Raw genomic sequence first — 18,833 nt, 5'->3', positions numbered from 1 at the left:
GTGCAGTTGGGTTTCTCACCCCCAAGTGAAGGGTTTTCTCAAGATAAATTGTGTTACATCCCAATTTTTGACCTAGCTTGAAATATAGCCGTTCAGGTTGGCATGAAGTCAGCTGGCAGTTTCATTTGTTATAATCTGGCGAAATGGTAAGATAGTCGTTATGGTTTCGAGTGAAGATGACATGTTAGTTGATCGTCAATCACAAATTCATGGAATGAGATGAAGATTAACTGCTATGATTATTAAATTTAATTACTTAGAAATTCCTTGCAGGAAGCATGTCGAAGGGGTGGAAGCATTGTCATAAATGAATTAGGCAGGGCATCACCATCACTGGGCAGACGAGTAGAGGACCTAGCGATTTGAAACAGGATACATCTGTGGAACTACATGAGTTATTTAAATAAATAATTTAAATAAAATAATTGAGTTGAAATATAAAACGTATCTTAAAAGATTTTAATTTATCTTTCGTTATATTGTTTTAACAATCATTTATAAACATACTTTTAAATATAAAATGATTTAGCACTATTATAATTTAATAATTAATTAAGTAATGTTGCTTGTACATATTAGACTTTAATAATTATAATAAAACCTTTCATCTTCTTTCTTTCTTTCTTTTCCTCCTCCTTTCTTTTTATTCTTTAAGTCATTTTGAAATGGTTTCGTATGGTAATCTTGTAACTGAAGGTAGCCATAGGGTCTGGCCCAATCTATATTATGGATTCTTTATGGTTTTTCAGCATTCCTTTTCCATGCACTCTTCTTCAGCTTCCTATTCTTTTAGCATTCTGAGTTCCTTGTAGCTGTTTGTAGAGACTGAATCCAGTTCTGATCGTATATTCGCCTTGAAACAAATCAATATCATTTCCGCAAGCCATTGTGCTAGATAGACGGGTTGATACCAATGCGGGCTCTTCTCAGAATTTGGTGATAGAGAGAGTCACGTAAGATATTCTAACTTATGAAATTCATTTATGCTTTCCTTTGGTTATATGACTGAAATCCTTGAGCCGGCTGAACAGTATGGGGTAGTAAGACCCGATTGTATATAAGTCTATTGTACTTCAATACGAGTGTATCTTTTTCCTTTGTAGTTACGATTTGATGTATGCATGACCCTGTCTTAATCATATAAAGATTGTCGTGTTCTTAGTCTGCTGGCTGCCTCTTACAATATCATGGCAATAATTTATATTCAAATCAGACATCTTCCTTCATTTATTCAAATGTATGAAATATCTGATTTTCTTTTGAAAGCTATCTTCTCAAGTAAAAGCAATTACATCTTCTTATAAATATTGTAACTGAGATTGAGTTAATGAACCCAAAACACCAAGGATTTCACAGGCTAAGATGTCAGTATGTGGTGAAGAAGGTGTAAAGCATCTTGTGATTAATAATCAAAAAGTACCAAGGAATCACCAGCTTGATGGCCTGAATATGGTGAGGAGGTGTAGAGATATCTACAAAACACGTAAGATATCAGAATTAAATAAATAATAAAATAAACAATGCATTAGCTCTTGCATGTTCCACTCATGAATAATGTTGTCAATTTTGAGATCTTTAAATAACATAATCATAGAGTGTGAAATGTTGGATGTATGTAATAATTGACAGAGTCGTCTGCTCAGAGAATTCCAAATATATGAGACTCACTCGGTTGTGTAGCCAAGAAAAAGGGTGACAAGGTGAAAAAGAGGAAATCCGTAATAATATGAATCAATATCAGTTATGACGTTTCAAAGTTTCTCATTTTAATATGAATTAATTAATAGCTCATGCATATTCCTGTTATTGTGATCTCCTGCTGCCAAGTCGTATGGTGAGTTAAATTACCAGGATGTCCAATGGGTGGCAAGATGTTCTCTGTCTATTCCAGGTAGGGAGGGCCTTTCTCATTAGAGATCGAGTGGGGATAAAATTTGGTCCGAGGTTGGGTGGTTAAGCCCCTAACAATGACTCATCTCTACTTAAGAGTCAGACGTGCAACAGACAAAAATAAGTCATACATCCAATTGTTTAACAGAAAACAGGAAATATCACTCTTATATAGGAGGTAAGATTAAATTGAGTTATTTCATTGTTACCGTCACTTTACTTTCATTTATATGAATAACGAATATAAGTATATTTTCTAATCTTGAGTTATTGTCACAGTTAAGTAATCGAAAGGAAAGGAATCTGAAGTCCTAATTGATTGAGTGACAATTGGAACCCTACACGATATAGTGGTATCGGAAGCCCTAATTGAATCCATGGTATCGAAAGCCCTAATTGAATCCATGGTATTGGAAGCCCTATTTGAATCAGTAGTATCGGGAGCCCTAATTGAATGCATGGTAGCGAAAGCCCTATTTGTAATAGCAGTATCAAAAGCCCTAAATGAACCGATGGTAAATGATGCCCTAATTGATACAATGTTATGTGATGCCCTAATTTGGTGGTATTTAATTGTAATTATCATTTGATTTTGAAATATTGGCTTTTAGATGATAGTCGTCATGTGATATTTTGGTATAGTGGACTAACGCGAGTGGTTGCAGAATGTAATATCCCGTACTTATACGGATATCAAATAACTCACATATGCACCCAAATTTACAAGCACTTTTAAAAAAAATACCAATATGTAAATTTGAAACTCTTTATTCAGGAAAACTTTGCAATTACAAATTGTCACATGCTATTCAATATTGACTATCTATTACCACCAAAACAACCAAGTTCTTACTAGCTGGTAAACTAAACAAATGGCAATTTCTGGAAGATGTATAATTTTTATAGAAATGTTTGAAACACAAAACTTTAAGGAACCTGATAGGAAGTCGTTGAGACTTATTTAAAATCTTCAAGCACATATATCAAATGACAAAGGAACCCGGTTTGCCATATACCGTTAGTTTTGCTGAAGTTGATGACACATTTTAGATTATTGTCATGCCCTGTAATGGCGACTATTCCCCGCTAACGATCCTGCTGATGAACTTGGACAGAATTTCGAAACAAGCATGAACAGTCAAACTTAATAATGACCTGCACTTGCCGATAGATCTGCTGATGCTGGAGACGATGATCAGATCCCTGGGTATGTACAGAACGCTGCCCCCATACAGGGCAACTTGAGATTTATCAATTTATTTGCCCGAAACTCTTCCTTAATGGCTGACGGAGCTGGTCCAGACTGGGTCGGAATGAGCCTATCGATCAATCTTTGATGCAAATCGAACTATAACTTGCTCCCAGCCTTGGCCCGAAATTCACTTATTAATCCTTGCTGAAAATTTAATAACAACACCTGCGAATTGTAAAAACCCTAGGAATTCAGACCTGCGATTTTTTTTGTAATTCTCTAGACTCCAAACAAGTGACGAAAAATGCCCTAGAAAGGGACGCCTGGACTAAGGGACTGCAGCACTCAAGTTGCCAATGGAAAAGTCTGCCCAAACAGTAAGTCTCGAACTAAAAATTGAGGCCCTGCCTGTCAGTTCGCAATCCTGATAAAATGCTTCAGTCGCTGCTCGAACTAGCCTGTTTGGAGATATAATTGCTGATTGTAATCAAACTCTCTGACTTTGAGATGTAAATAAAAAAAACACTTAACTGATGCCAAACAATATCCTCCCAGCTTCCTTTCGAATTTTCTCAAACATAATTTCAAATTCCCTTGCAGTTATGAGTAAAAATGTGCTTCCAGCTTCCTTCAAATTTCTCCAGTTCTGCGATGATTTGTGTAGACGGCAATTAATTCCACTCTAACTAATCTTCCAATGATCAATGATCCTCAAAATTGGCCTTAGGCCACAGATTCTGCCCCGATGAAATGACTGTAACGTCACCTCCAATCTGCAATAATTCAGGTGATATTCCACACCCTCAAAATTGCGTACCAATTGAGAGTTTTCGTTCTCAATGGCCAGTTGTGTCTATTGCAGAAACCCTAGGCTCCACAATGCACATCAACAAACATCAATATCAACAATCAACAACTCTGGATGATTAGAATGAAGCCCGGGGTGCCTATTTATTCTTTTTCCTCCACTTTCTCCAGAGGCTTCTAGAACATTATTTTATTTTATCTATTAAGTGACTTTATAAAATATTTTATAATTCAAGTCACTTTATTAAATTAATTAAATATAAAGTTACCTTTTAATATTTATTTATTTGATAACTTTATAAATAATTAACTTAATACCACTTATTTATTTAATTAAAATAATTAATTAGTCATCCTCATAAAATATTCATTATTTTGGACAACCTAATTAATTAAATTATTTAAATCAAATAGCCTCCAAAAATGGGGACATGACACAAAAGCATCTGTAGTTTTGATTTCAATCTCAGTTTTTCGAGGTATGTGGTTTTAATTTCTGTAGTAATTTCATTTGATGATGTTTTTAAGTTTTTAGTTAAGAAATTTTGTCTAACTGATTTTTAACAGTAAATCTTATTCACATGAACCTGAATGATATAACTAATTTGCTATGAAAAGAAGTAGTAATTGTATTCTTTGAGCATGTTGGATGTTAATTTAGACCCGGGAAAAACCGGATGTTACAAATCGTGTCATATGTTCCAGTGAAGTTTTTAGTTTCATTATGTTTCTAAATTAAAACAGTTTTGACATTCAACAATTGGAACTTTATATTAAGTTTCAATTATCTAACAGATTATTTAAATCTTCATCTTCACATCTCCATCAAAGGCATTAGTGGATTTACAAACAATGCCAATGCCAATGGGATCAACTGCACCAATAACTCCTCAAACGCATATTGCTTTTTCACTATACAGAGCTTGTCAATTTGTAATTAACATCCTACTAGAAAATTGTTATAAAAGTAGCTTGCAACTCCGTACACCTATTGAAGATATTGTTTAATGTTTAAAATATGATTTAAATTATAGTGAACTTCCAATTAATCGAATCAGGATCATTATTAGCAATTGGATATAAAAATTTCATTGGAAGAATTCTTGAAAACTAATTTGATGTGTTGTGATAAATAAATATTTGAACTTTGGCAAACTTTGTTTTGTAATTTTAAAGATCTTATTCAAATTATGTAATAATTGTTTGTGCACTAAGTTATAGAATGTTTCTTGGTGGAATTGTACCTGGTTCACACTTGGTCTTCCTAGGTCAACCTAGGTCAGTCTTGGTCAACCTAGGTCAGTCTTGGTCAACCTAGGTCTACCTACGTCAACCTAGGTTTGGCCTAGATAAACCAACTTGTCCAAGTTTGAACCCTAATCACACCCATAGGTGAACCAAACCAAAATTAAGGACCAATTTGAATATCACCTGGTCCAAAGAGCTAGGGGGTGAACTAGGTAACTTTGTCTCCTTGTAGCACTTGTCTTTCTTTTCAACAAGTGATTTTCATCTCCTGCAGCACACAAAACTTTCTAGGTCATATTTTGTCTTTTGCAAAGTCAGGTTTCAGTTGAGGCCCTCACACATTCTTTTTTCAGCATCGCGAGTATTTTGCACTTGCTTCGACGACTTTCTAGCATTATTTTTTACTAGTGTGTTTTTTGCAAGATTTTTTTTATGTTCTACAACATCTATGTAACAGTTTTGCTTTGTTTCTAGTCACATTTGGCTTTGTCCAAGGCTTTCTTGCCTATGACTTTTTGTGTCTTCTTTTTCTTCAACATATCTACTTTTTTTCTCACATTTTGGGTTTGTGATCTTGTTCTCTTGAGTTCTGATTGCCTACAACCTAGGGTTTTTGGGTCCTTGAACCTATAGATGTTTGCCTTGGGATTGGCCAGCTTGTGCAATTTGTTGCATTTTAATAAATTTTCCCCTTTTAAAATTATGGGAGGGTGTTACAACTTTTTGTCTATAAAAACTTGTAATGTCCCCTCTTTAGTTCGACATGACATTGATCATGGATTTTGCCTATTCCAGACTCTCGTAGGCAAATGGTGTGGAGAGAGAGTCAATTCTGCGGATCAGATGGTCATATCTTGCTCTTGAAGAAGTGTTAAGAGGTTATACTTTATTATTATGTGTTATTGGGGCCTACATGTTATAATTTTAAGTTAAGTTACACTTTTTATTTTATAAAATTACTTTATTATAAAAAGTGCATTATAATGAGATTTTATAAAGGATGTTTCTAGAAGTTCTAGAAAAAGTGCATTATAATGAGATTTTATAAAGGATGTTTCTAGAAGTTCTAGCAACTTCTTAGAAAAATGAATAAATAGAGGGTTGGGCCTCTCATTTTGGACATGCTTGGATTTGAGATTTCTTCTACTTCTTCCATTGTGGAGCAAATTTGTAGTCTCTTGGGTCTGCAAATTATTTGATCTTTGGGAAAGAATCACTCCCTTGGATTGGCGACTTTGAGGGTGTGAAATATCACCTGAATTGTTGCATTTGAGGAGTTGGTAATTCAGCCATCTCATTTGGACTTCATTGAGATTCAGTTATAAGGGTTTACTTTGGTTGGAATAAGGGTTTCAGTTGTGCCCTAGCATTTGTGGATTGATTAACAGGGTTTGAAGACACAGTTGTGCATTATTTTCAGACTGCCAGTCCAGGGTTTGGACCCACGTTTTTGCTCATAACTCCTAATTGGCTTGACGGATGAATTTCATATTTCAAGGGGTTATTCAGCAACCCTAGGCGCCCAGATTTATTGCTTTTGGAGTGACAAAAAACGCTGCAATATTTTTATCTAGCAGCCGTACCAGGCCGTACCTGTACGGCCCTGTCAGTTAGGCAGCAGCAGCAATTTTGTGAGTTGGTTTGGGGCAGATTGTGAGGTCTTCGTGTGGCAGTAATTCAGCATTCATATCCGGCAAAATTGGAGCTATTCCAGGTGCACAAACTGAAGTTTTGATTGCCAAAATATTGCATGTTCTCGATTAGAACAGTTAGCACTGTCATTGCATAAATAGTTATTTCCAGTCATTAATAACTGTTGTAAAAGTTTCGTCATTTGCATTCCAAATCTGAACTGGGTTATTGTTCATGTCATAACATTGCATTGTCAAGAGCTTGATGTGTTAGAAGTGCATAGTTGTGACAGTCTCTCATTGTAATCAGTTCTATTTGCTGTCATAAAATCAGAATTGCATTGGACTTCATATTTGAGTTTCATATTGTCATCTATCTCTTAGATTGGTAGTGTTATAATCTGGAATTGTTGTTCATACATTATTGGCATCATATATTGAGGTTTTGTTGTACAACAATTCGTAATATTGCAGCCTTATTCGGTTAAATGCCAACTGTTTGACAAAATTCCTAAGTCCAGTTTGAGGGTTTCAGTGGCCTTTATAGTAAGGGTCATTACAGTGGTATCAGAGCTATAAGTCCTGCCATCCTGTGGAGGTCTTATAGGGAATTTGGAAAAGCTGGATAGGAGGGAAAGTGTTTGACGAAATGTCAAAACACTAAAATCAGAACATTTATGAGCTATAAGTCCTGCCATCCTGCCATGAGAACATTACAGTGGTATCAGAGCTATAAGTCCTGCCATCCTGTGGAGGTCTTATAGGGAATTTGGAAAAGCTGGATAGGAGGGAAAGTGTTTGACGAAATGTCAAAACACTAAAATCAGAACATTTATGAGCATGCGACAGAGGCTTTATAATTTCCGCAATGCCAAAGCAAGACAAGATAGGATTTCAGACCTGCAGACCGAACAGTCTAGCTCATTTGTACAGGTGGATATAGAATCCAGTCATACAGACACAGGGGAGGTATTCTTTGATCAAGACTACGACTACAATATGGATAGAGGCGGGAATGCCGGTCCAGATCAGCAAGAGGAAAGATTTTTACAATTATTAGACACCTTGGCACAGGGACAGCGATTAGCCGAACAAAGAGCACAGGAACAGAATCAGAGAATGGAGCTTATGATGCAGATGATGGCTCGTCAAATGGGGTTGAACGCTAACATAGGTGGAGGAAATAATCAAAATGGTAACAATCAGAATGGGAATAATCAGGATGGGATACATAATGGAGGCGAACAAATTGGGAACAATTTCGGTCATGCACCCCAGCAAGCTAGGACAGTGAGTTCGAGACCTATGATTCCCACGTTCCTTCCTAGAGCTCCAAAGCAGCCAGTACCAGAACCCCAGATCACTGACATACAAGATCAGCTGAGGAGAGATTGGGAAGCAGGAGGTCCAGATTTTACAGCTGCAATCACCTTTAGAGAGTATATGGATGTGCGGATGAAGCATATGCCCCGTGGACATGACAGCACTCAGAGCTATGAGTTACGAAAGAAAGTAGGGAAACTTCAGTTACCATATTATGATAGCTCGGGGAAGTCTACAGCAAGAGCTTGGGTTCAAAAACTTGACACATACTTTCAATTGAACCCTATGTCTGAGGAAGAAGCTATTAAGTGTGCAGCAATTCACCTGGATGGGTTAGCACACGAGTGGTGGCATCATGGTATGATCACTATGGGTCATGCACACATTACCTCATATGTAGAGTTTACGGAGAGACTGATTGAACGTTTTGATAAGAAGGATCCAGAACTCCATTTCAAGGAGTTAGCTCAGCTTAAACAATGGGGATCATTGGAAACATACATTTCAGAATTTCAAAAACTTTCAGTGTTAGTAATAGATGTATCTAAACGGAGGCTATTGGTTTTATTTATGGATGGGCTAGTTGATCCGTTGAGAGGGTGGATTAAAGCTCTCAACCCTCCCACTTTGCAGGAAGCCATTAAGAAAGCTCGTGACATGGATTCCTCTTCAGCTTCTAAAAATAAATTCCAGGCAAAGAGTTTCCCTTCAGGAAAAGATAGGGACAGGAAACCCTTTCATAGAGAGGCACAACTACCTAAGGAGGAAAGTAAGAGGTTGGACAAGGAGACACTTAATGACTTGCGTAGGAAGAAGCTATGCTTCTATTTCAAAGGCCCGTATGAGTATGGCCATGACTGTCCTATGAGGCCAAAAGGGAAGACCAACCGAGCAATGTGGGCTTATTACGAAGGCTCAGATTCAGATAGTTCAGAACATCATCATGAGGATCCTGATGAAGCAGAGGGAGAGCAGGAGATAGACAGTGCAGGGCAACAGCAAGGAACAGAGCTACATTTACAGGAAGCACGACTGTCTAGTATCCAGAGAGAGGGATCTTTCAGACTTCGAGGAGTTTTGGCTGGGCAGAAGGTTATTACATTATTGGACACAGGTGCCACACATAATTTTATTGATGCACGATTTGTGGAGAAGCGTGGACTCATTACTGAGGAGTTCGTGGGACTAAGAGTCAAGGTAGCTGATGGATACACTCTTCGTTGTGACAGGATGGTACGAGACCTACCTTTGCGCCTAAACAACTATGAGTTTAAGGCAGACTATCATGTGGTCAACATGGGTGACATGGATATAGTACTTGGAATGCAGTGGCTACATTCATTGAAGGTGGTTACCCTGAGACTAGAGGAAATGGAGATACAATTCGAAGTGAATGGTAGGACTCATCTGCTTAAGGCTATCCATAATGGAGACATCAGGACTATCTCATTTAGGCGGCTGGAGAGATTAACTAGGCATAATGATATAGAGTGGGCAGCACTTTGTACTTTGACACCTACACAGGAGGAGCAACATAAGACAGAATATCATCCTGATATTCAGAAATTGAGGATTAAGTACGAAAAGGTATTCAGTGAGATTTCACCAGGCAGGCCACCGGACAGAGGCATTGAGCATGTTATTGAGCTAGAGGAAGGTGCTAAGCCTATCATGATCACACCATATCGACACCCAAAGCGACTCAAGGATGAGATCGAAAGGACCATCGAGGAGTTGCTAGCTATGGGGCACATCCAACCAAGTAAGTCACCTTTTGCATCTTCTGTTGTTTTGGTAAAAAAGAAGGATGGAACTCTTCGGATGTGTGTTGATTACAGGGAATTAAATAAGAGAACCATTAAGAACAGGTATCCCATTCCTCGCATTGATGAGTTGATAGATGAATTGCATGGGGCTTGTTATTTCACGAAAATTGATTTGAGATCAGGATATCACCAGACCAGAGTCCGTGAACAGGATATTGAGAAAACTGCTTTCAGATGTCATTGTGGGCACTTTGAGTTTGTAGTCATGCCTTTCGGCCTGACCAATGCACCTGCCACTTTCCAGTCCACTATGAACAGAGTTTTCCACCATCAGTTGAGGAAATTCGTGCTGGTGTTTTTTGATGACATTTTGATCTATAGCCGATCATGGCAGGAGCATCTAGAGCATTTGGAGACAGTGTTGAGCATTTTACAGAAGGAGTCCTTGTATGCAAAAGAGTCCAAATGTGACTTAGGGATGACCGAGCTGTTATATTTGGGACACATTATTAGTGCAGATGGAGTGCGGATGGATCCTGAAAAGATTCGCGCTATTGTTGATTGGCCTCCACCAGAGAACCTTACACAGTTGAGGGGGTTCCTTGGTTTATGTGGTTTCTATCGCAGGTTTGTCAGTGGCTATTCACGACATGCAGCTCCCATGACAGATCTACTGAAAAAAGGGGAATTTGTGTGGACTCAGAAGGCACAGGACTGTTTTATGAGATTTAAGGAGATAATGACTACGTGCCTAGTTCTAGCATTACCTGATTTCACGAAGCTATTTGAGCTTCAATGTGATGCATCTGGAGAGGGAGTAGGTGTTGTACTTATGCAGAATAAGCAACCCATAGCTTATGAGAGCAGGAAGCTCAGAGGCCCCGAGCGTTCATTCAGTATATATGATAAGGAGATGTTGGCCATCATGCATGCTTTAGCCAAATTCAGACAATATCTTGTGGGTAGCAAGTTTTGTATTAAAACTGATCATAACAGTTTGAGGCATTTCTTGGGACAGCGGGACCTGAATGAACGCCAGCAAAAGTGGGTAAGTAAGTTGCAGGCATATGATTTTGACATCTCATATGTCAAGGGAACTCAGAATGTTGTTGCAGATGCTCTTTCTCGAAGGCCACACCTCACTCTTATGGTTCAGATATCAGAGGATTGGAGACACTTGATTATAGCAGAGAATGCCAAGGATACATGGGCCTCCGATATAGTGGAGGGAACAGTGATTGATACCAGATACACACTTGTAGATGATTTAATCATTTACAAGAACAGGATTTACCTAGTCCCAGGATCAAAGGTTAAGCAACTGATTTTGAGAGCATTTCACGACTCACCGACAGCAGGCCATCCCGGGTACTTCAAGACTTACAGGTCAGTTCGAGGGCGGTTCACTTGGAAGGGGCTAAAAGCTGATGTTTTGCAGTACGTTCGAGAGTGTCTTGTTTGCTAGCAAAACAAACAAGAACACACCTATCCGGCAGGGTTCCTACAGCCACTTCCGATCCCTGACAGGAAGTGGGAGTGCATCTCCATGGACTTTATCACAGGTTTGCCCAAGGTACAAGGACGGGATTGTATTTATGTGGTGGTAAATAGATTAACAAAATATGCTCATTTCTTTCCTATCACCACTACCCACTCAGCAGCTCAGGTGGCAGAGGCTTTCTTTCGGGAGGTTTTCAAATTGCACGGATTGCCTCGGAACATTGTGAGTGACAGGGATAGCCGTTTCATGAGTCATTTTTGGCAGGAGGTATTCCGGTTATGTGGCACGGAGCTTACACCCAGCACTAGCTATCACCCACAAACCGATGGTCAAACGGAGATTGTGAACAAATGGGTGGAAGGGTATTTAAGGAATTATGTGGTAGCTCAGCAGCGAGCTTGGGTCAGATGGATATATCTCTGCGAGTATTGTTACAATACTACATATCACATCACTATACAGATGACACCCTTCATGGCACTTTACGGTTATGAAGCACCTAGTTTTTGGATTTGTTGTTGGGCGACAGCCGGGTACCCAGTGCAGGAGAATTATTACAGGAGAGTAAGGATATAGTTGCTACTCTCAAAGATAATATTGCGAGAGCTCAGAACCAGCAGAAGCAGTATGCAGACCAGAAGAGGACTGAGTGTAGTTTTGAGGTGGATGATATGGTTTACCTCATGTTGCAGCCATACAGGCAATCTACTCTTAAGAAGAGTGGTGCAGAGAAACTCAAGCCATGCTATTACGGACCATTCAGGGTTATCAGGCGAATTGGTGAGGTGGCTTATGAGTTGGAGCTTTCGGCAGACAGCAGGGTGCACAATGTGTTTCATGTGTCCCGCCTCAAGAAGGCGTTGGGTCAGAATGTGGTGCCTTCCGCAGTATTACCTCCTTTAGACGATGAGGGAAAATTTATTTTAGTGCCAGAATCCATCCTGGAGAGCAGAGAAAAGCAGCTTCGCACAAGAGTGATCAGAGAATACTTGGTTAAGTGGAAAGATCTACCTGTTGAGGATGCTACTTGGGAGGGGGAAGCTATTTTGCAGCACCCGGCGTTGAGATTGCTTGAGGCCAAGCAATTTCAGGAGGGGCGGACTGTAATGTCCCCTCTTTAGTTCGACATGACATTGATCATGGATTTTGCCTATTCCAGACTCTCGTAGGCAAATGGTGTGGAGAGAGAGTCAATTCTGCGGATCAGATGGTCATATCTTGCTCTTGAAGAAGTGTTAAGAGGTTATACTTTATTATTATGTGTTATTGGGGCCTACATGTTATAATTTTAAGTTGAGTTGCACTTTTTATTTTATAAAATTACTTTATTATAAAAAGTGCATTATAATGAGATTTTATAAAGGATGTTTCTAGAAGTTCTAGAAAAAGTGCATTATAATGAGATTTTATAAAGGATGTTTCTAGAAGTTCTAGCAACTTCTTAGAAAAGTGAATAAATAGAGGGTTGGGCCTCTCATTTTGGACATACTTGGATTTGAGATTTCTTCTACTTCTTCCATTGTGGAGCAAATTTGTAGTCTCTTGGGTCTGCAAATTATTTGATCTTTGGGAACGAATCACTCCCTTGGATTGGCGACTTTGAGGGTGTGAAATATCACCTGAATTGTTGCATTTGAGGAGTTGGTAATTCAGCCATCTCATTTGGACTTCATTGAGATTCAGTTATAAGGGTTTACTTTGGTTGGAATAAGGGTTTCAGTTGTGCCCTAGCATTTGTGGATTGATTAACAGGGTTTGTAGACACAGTTGTGCATTATTTTCAAACTCCCAGTCCAGGGTTTGGACCCACGTTTTTGCTCATAACTCCTAATTGGCTTGACGGATGAATTTCATATTTTAAGGGGTTATTCAGCAACCCTAGGCGCCCAGATTTATTGCTTTTGGAGTGACAAAAAACGCTGCAATATTTTTATCTAGCAGTCGTACCAGGCCGTACCTATACGGCCCTGTCAGTTAGGCAGCAGCAGCAATTTTGTGTGTTGGTTTGGGGCAGATTGTGAGGTCTTCGTGTGGCATTAATTCAGCATTCATATCCGGCAAAATTGGAGCTATTCCAGGTGCACAAACTGAAGTTTTGATTGCCAAAATATTGCATGTTCTGGATTAGAACAGTCAGCACTGTCATTGCATAAATAGTTATTTCCAGTCATTAATAACTGTTGTAAAAGTTTCGTCATTTGCATTCCAAATCTGAACTGGGTTATTGTTCATGTCATAACATTGCATTGTCAAGAGCTTGATGTGTTAGAAGTGCATAGTTGTGACAATCTCTCATTGTATTCAGTTCTATTTGCTGTCATAAAATCAGAATTGCATTGGACTTCATATTTGAGTTTCATATTGTCATCTATCTCTTAGATTGGTAGTGTTATAATCTGGAATTGTTGTTCATACATTATTGGCATCATATATTGAGGTTTTGTTGTACAACAATTAGTAATATTGCAGCCTTATTCGGTTACATGCCAATTGTTTGACAAAATTCCTAAGTCCAGTTTGAGGGTTTCAGTGGCCTTTATAGTAAGGGTCATTACAAAACTTTTCTAGGTTTTATAGTTTTTTTCCGTTAAAAATTAATGTAACATTTTATGGTTTTTTCCTAAAGTTTGTGTTTCAACGTCTAGGTTTTGTATGAATTTGTCCTCAAAAATCATGGGTTATCATTTGGAGGGTTTTTTCAATTTTTTCTCCCCAAAATTGTCAAGTGTTCTTGTTATAGGGGTTTTAGCTATTTTTCAAATAACAATGATGTTTTTGCAAACTTTAGTTTCAGGGTTTTTGTTGAATGTTTCCACAATAATTATGGCTTCTTGAAGTTTGTTTTGAGTTGCAGTGCTCCTTTGCAAGAGTTCTTGGCGAATTGTGGTATCTTGCAATCCATTTTGGGATATAGTGTTCATATGCAAAAGGATTTGGCAATTTTTCTCAAAATCGTAGATTCAAATTCATCTTGGTGTCTTTGACTACAAGGAGCAATACCTTTGATATCTGACATTAGGTTAGCATCATTTTCATTAACTTGCTCATTTCTAGAATTTTCGTAGAATCAAGGAGGTTCTCAACAGTAGGCTCATTTTGCAAAGCATTCTAATGAGACGCAGGCAACCTTCTCTATTCATTCATGATCAAAAGGGGGCAACCTTTTATGTATTTCTGAAAAAAAGACCTATAAATTGTCTTTTGTAGGGTTGATAGCATAGCCATTAAGGGAGGGTTTTAGAAAAATTTAGATTCTTTTTTTATTCTAGTAACTTTTGCTATTTTTAGCTAGCTTTGTAGAATCTTCTATTGATGTTCATTCAACATTTTATTTAATTATTTTATTTATAGTCTTCTATGTTGAGAAGACTTTGACTTCATATTGAAGCTCTTCTAAATTGTTATTATATACCTGTTAAATCCATTAATTTAGTCAAGCAATTTTGAGTTTCACATGCGTCAAAGGCAAGACTATACTCATCAAGAAGTGCAGATGACCCACCTATGATGATGACATTGTCGATATACATAAGAAATAGAAGACCATCATGATATGTCCAATGTAGATAAAAAAATCGGAGCAATGAATAAAGAATCCCAAATAGAGATAAAGGAATCCATTTTCTCATACCAAGCATGAGTAGATTGCTAAATACTAGATAGGGACATCTTCATATGACATACAAGAGAATTCTTAAAAGAACATAAATCTCTTCCTAAGACACAATGTAGACAAGCACTCTTCACATCCACCCAATGGTCTGTATAGATGGAAGATGTGGAAATTTGAAGAAAACAAAGAAAATTCCATCTGAGCTACTGATGCAAAGGTCTAAGAATAATCAACTCCCTCAACCTAAGAAAATCATATAACAATTAGTCGAGACTTGAATTTGTCAATACTATCATCTCATAGAAATTTGATTTGATCAATTCATGTATATGGAACCATATTCATCCAGCCAATTGAGTAACTAAATCCTAATTGTCATTATGTTTACACATACAAGAATTACACTCTTCTTCTATTACAGTAATATTTAGTTTATAATTGTCAATGAAGTCTTTAAAATAGTCTTTAGGAATAATTTTGTACTCTTTTAGTTCATAGCCTTTACTTCATTAGTTGTTGACCTTATCTTTTATTAATAGATCTTTTGTAACTCTTATTCGAGAAAACTTCTGCTCATTTATTAATACTGAATATCTCAATCATTCTATCTTTTATTTTTCATGACATGGTATCAAAGCCCAAGTCACAACTCACGATCGATGAAGACATGAAATCTATGGACTACTACTAGCAATGACAAGTGGCACAAATTGAATGAAGTCTCCACTATAACCAAGGATTTTAAAAGGCAAAAATTCGTGGTTTTCCTTCCACTCAGAAATATAAGGAACTTTTTTCTAGAAATTTTCCTACTTTTTTAAATCCAAATATCATGTTGTTTTTTAAGGAATCATGGTATATTTTGGGACTCCAAGAACAAATCGCACGGCTAAGGCACATCTTTTTTAGAGTTCTCTAAAAAACACATGGAGTGCAATGAAATCTTTTGCAGATTTTTTATTATTTTCAAAAAGATTGTACATATTTTCCTACACACAGAAAATAAGGCTTAAAATACTTTTTCCAATTTCTTGCGTATTTTCTAACATTTTTGTGAGCAACTATGTTTTTAGCCAAAAAATTAAGAATTCCTTTGCAGAGTTTTGACTTTTTTTTATAAAATCATATTTCTGCTACACAGCTTGGGCTTTCAAGCCCTTTTTTCAGTTTGTTTGCTAAATAGGGTTTTACTTTGCTGGCTAGGTTTTCCCATCGTTGAGCAAACTTATTCTAGCAGCAAAATGGTCTTTTATTTTCTGCGGATTCCAAGAGTGATGACTTGATCACCCAACATCGTATTGTAAGGTAACCGGTGCTTCACCCGCATGAATTGCTATTAGAATATTGTAATGATTCTTTAATTGTCATCTTAGTCTTTAGTTTATTAGGCAATTTCTATTTTTGTCTTTAGTTCACGATTGTTTCACAGTAGAAAATTTGTCTTTCTAAATCTATATATGGAGCTTTCATCTCTTACATTTAATACAACACCGGTTTACCATTACATGGTATCACAGCAGTTCAATGGAATTTCATAAAATTTGGCATTGAGCCTCTTCTGATCTGGAAATTCTTCCCAAAAATTTGTTTTTCAAACTTTTAAAATAAAAAACATTGGAGGAATTTTATGAAAATTTGTGGTTTATCTTTGACGAATTTTGCTGAAAATCTCGAACTTGGTTGAGGGTTTTGATCACATGATTTTCTAATCTAAGCAAATGTCTCGTATTTCCAAGGATTACATGTACTTACAAGTTTGTTGCATGCCCGTCGCATGTTTTTGCATATTGCTTACATGTGCATTTTGTGAGTTGCATGTTCTTGCATGTGTTGTTTTACCACATACAGTCTCATGTTTTGTTGCATGAAGGTTTCTCTAATGGGTTCTCATAATTTTTTCCCTTAAATAGTTTCTGATGGATTTTCATAATTTTTCCTTTAAAAAATTATCTGTTGAGTTTTAATAATTTTTGCCTAAAAAATTATTTTGTTGGATTTGAATATTTTTTCCTCAAAATTTATCTATTGGGTTTTATCATTTATTCCTCAAAAATGACATTTTTGTATTTCTAATGCATCTTGGATTTTGTTTTCTGGTTTTTCTGATCTTTTCTCCTCAAAAAATTGTGATTTTTTGCAATCTATTTTGGGGTGTCATGCTCATCTACAAGAATTTGGAGGGTTTGCTGATTTTTCCTCAAAATCTTGGTAGCTATTCTCGATATGTCTTTGGCTACAAGGACGACTCTGTTATCCAACATCAGGTTGGAGTTTTTTTATGATTTCTGGTTATAAGTTATGTTGATTCTAGGAGGGTTAGTGGCAGACTTGTTTCAATGGCAAGCTCTTGTCTCTTGTTGCAAAGCATTTTAAAGAATGGAGCTTCCTTTCTATTCATTTTTTTACGAATTTTGGCTACTCTTGGTAATTGACATTTTGCACGGAGGGTCTCAGCAGCAACAGAGTGTTGTGAAGAATTCATAACCACAAGACATGTACAGTCTTTTGCAGGGTAGTTAGATAATGACAAATAAGGGAGGGTATTAGAATATTGTAATGTTTCTTTAATGGTCATCTTACTTAGTCTTCAGTTTATTAAACTATTTGTTATTTTGCCTTTAGTTCAAGATTGTTTCGAAGTAGAAACATCGTCTTTGTAAATCTATATAAGGAACTTTCATCTCCTCTATTTAATACAACATCGATTTACCATAACAGTTACAAAACCTAGAAACGGTGCATGCTTACAATCTTTGAGTAAGAATGCCTCGATAAGGTCATCCTTAGTAGTTGTGGGTAGCAACCAAGACAAGTTTGATGAGCATGATCGAGAAGCCATTATGCTGATGGAGTTATCAGTTACACCTGGTATGCTTACAAAGATCACAAATATGGAAAAGAAAATGTGGTGGTCATAATGTTGAAATTCTTATCATAAGCATATGAACATTTCATAGAAACACTCAACATCACTTTGTAGATTAATTTTTGTTTTCTATTTCAATTTATGAAGTGTAATACCCTCATAAACTGCATTAGAATGAAAGATTTAACAAATATGCAAGACTTTTCAAACCAAAGACAGAAAAATGGTACATTAAAGAAATAAAATAAGCAGAATCAGAATCAAAGATTCCATAGAAATGATAAATAAAAAGCATGTGTGAAAGGGTAATAAATTTTAAATTATGTCAACAGTAGAACCTGATTTAAGAGGTTAAGCTTTTCCTGAAGACAGACAGCAACCAGTCAACATGTTTTCCTAGTTATTTAGACATTCATTACTTCTCAAATGAAAAAGAAAAAGATTGATTGATAGTTACTAACTTCTGCAAAGCCTCCTGGCGTGAGACGCACACTTTTGGTAAATGCAGTTGTGACTTTTGTAGACCTTTCCTGCAAACATGAAGCATTTCATAAATCTGATTGGCTCATTACCTGTCATTATTAGTTATAAATAAAACCTAAAGAAGGCCTTGATAGCCTACAGAGAGAAAGTCATTTAGTTATAGCCTAACAAAATTTCATATCTAATAACCATCTCCCCCAACACACAGCTTTCAAAATCAGTCCTTTTACTTTTACATTTGTTCCCACTTCTTTAAGAATACAATATGCAATTAGATTATATAGAAAGCAACAGAATGGCATTGATTCTTATTGAATGACTGTGAGAAGAACCAATCTCTGCTCATAACTCTAAACACAAACATATCAGCTAAACAAAAGACATCATATTTTTGCCCAACCTTGGATGATGAGCATCAAAAAGAAAACAATGCCTCCTGCAAACAAGAGCTCTGACATTTTCCATTCTTATCAGCACCTGGACCACATATAAAAGCCACAAGAAAACACATTA

The 18,833-nt window shown here is 36.9% G+C and overlaps 1 protein-coding gene across 1 annotated transcript in view; it reads right to left on the bottom strand.

Annotated features, from left to right (window-relative positions):
• The window catches only part of LOC149551993 (magnesium transporter MRS2-2-like), a 162,337-nt gene that overhangs the window by 108,798 nt on the left and 34,706 nt on the right, over positions 1 to 18,833 (bottom strand). The window contains exons 3-4 of the mRNA XM_089787483.1: positions 18,721 to 18,797; positions 18,299 to 18,367 (exon numbers count right to left, since the gene is read on the bottom strand). Coding sequence (XP_089643609.1) covers positions 18,299 to 18,367; positions 18,721 to 18,797 — 146 coding nt within the window. The remainder of the gene's footprint in view (positions 1 to 18,298; positions 18,368 to 18,720; positions 18,798 to 18,833) is intronic.

The sequence above is a fragment of the Cupressus sempervirens genome, chromosome 6 (assembly GCF_028749045.1).
Source record: "Cupressus sempervirens isolate cs-2001-9-10 chromosome 6, ASM2874904v1, whole genome shotgun sequence".
In the NCBI taxonomy this organism is placed as follows: Eukaryota; Viridiplantae; Streptophyta; class Pinopsida; order Cupressales; family Cupressaceae; genus Cupressus; species Cupressus sempervirens.
The sequence above is the reverse complement of the archived record's forward strand: the minus strand, read 5'-3'. Positions and strand labels throughout refer to the sequence as shown.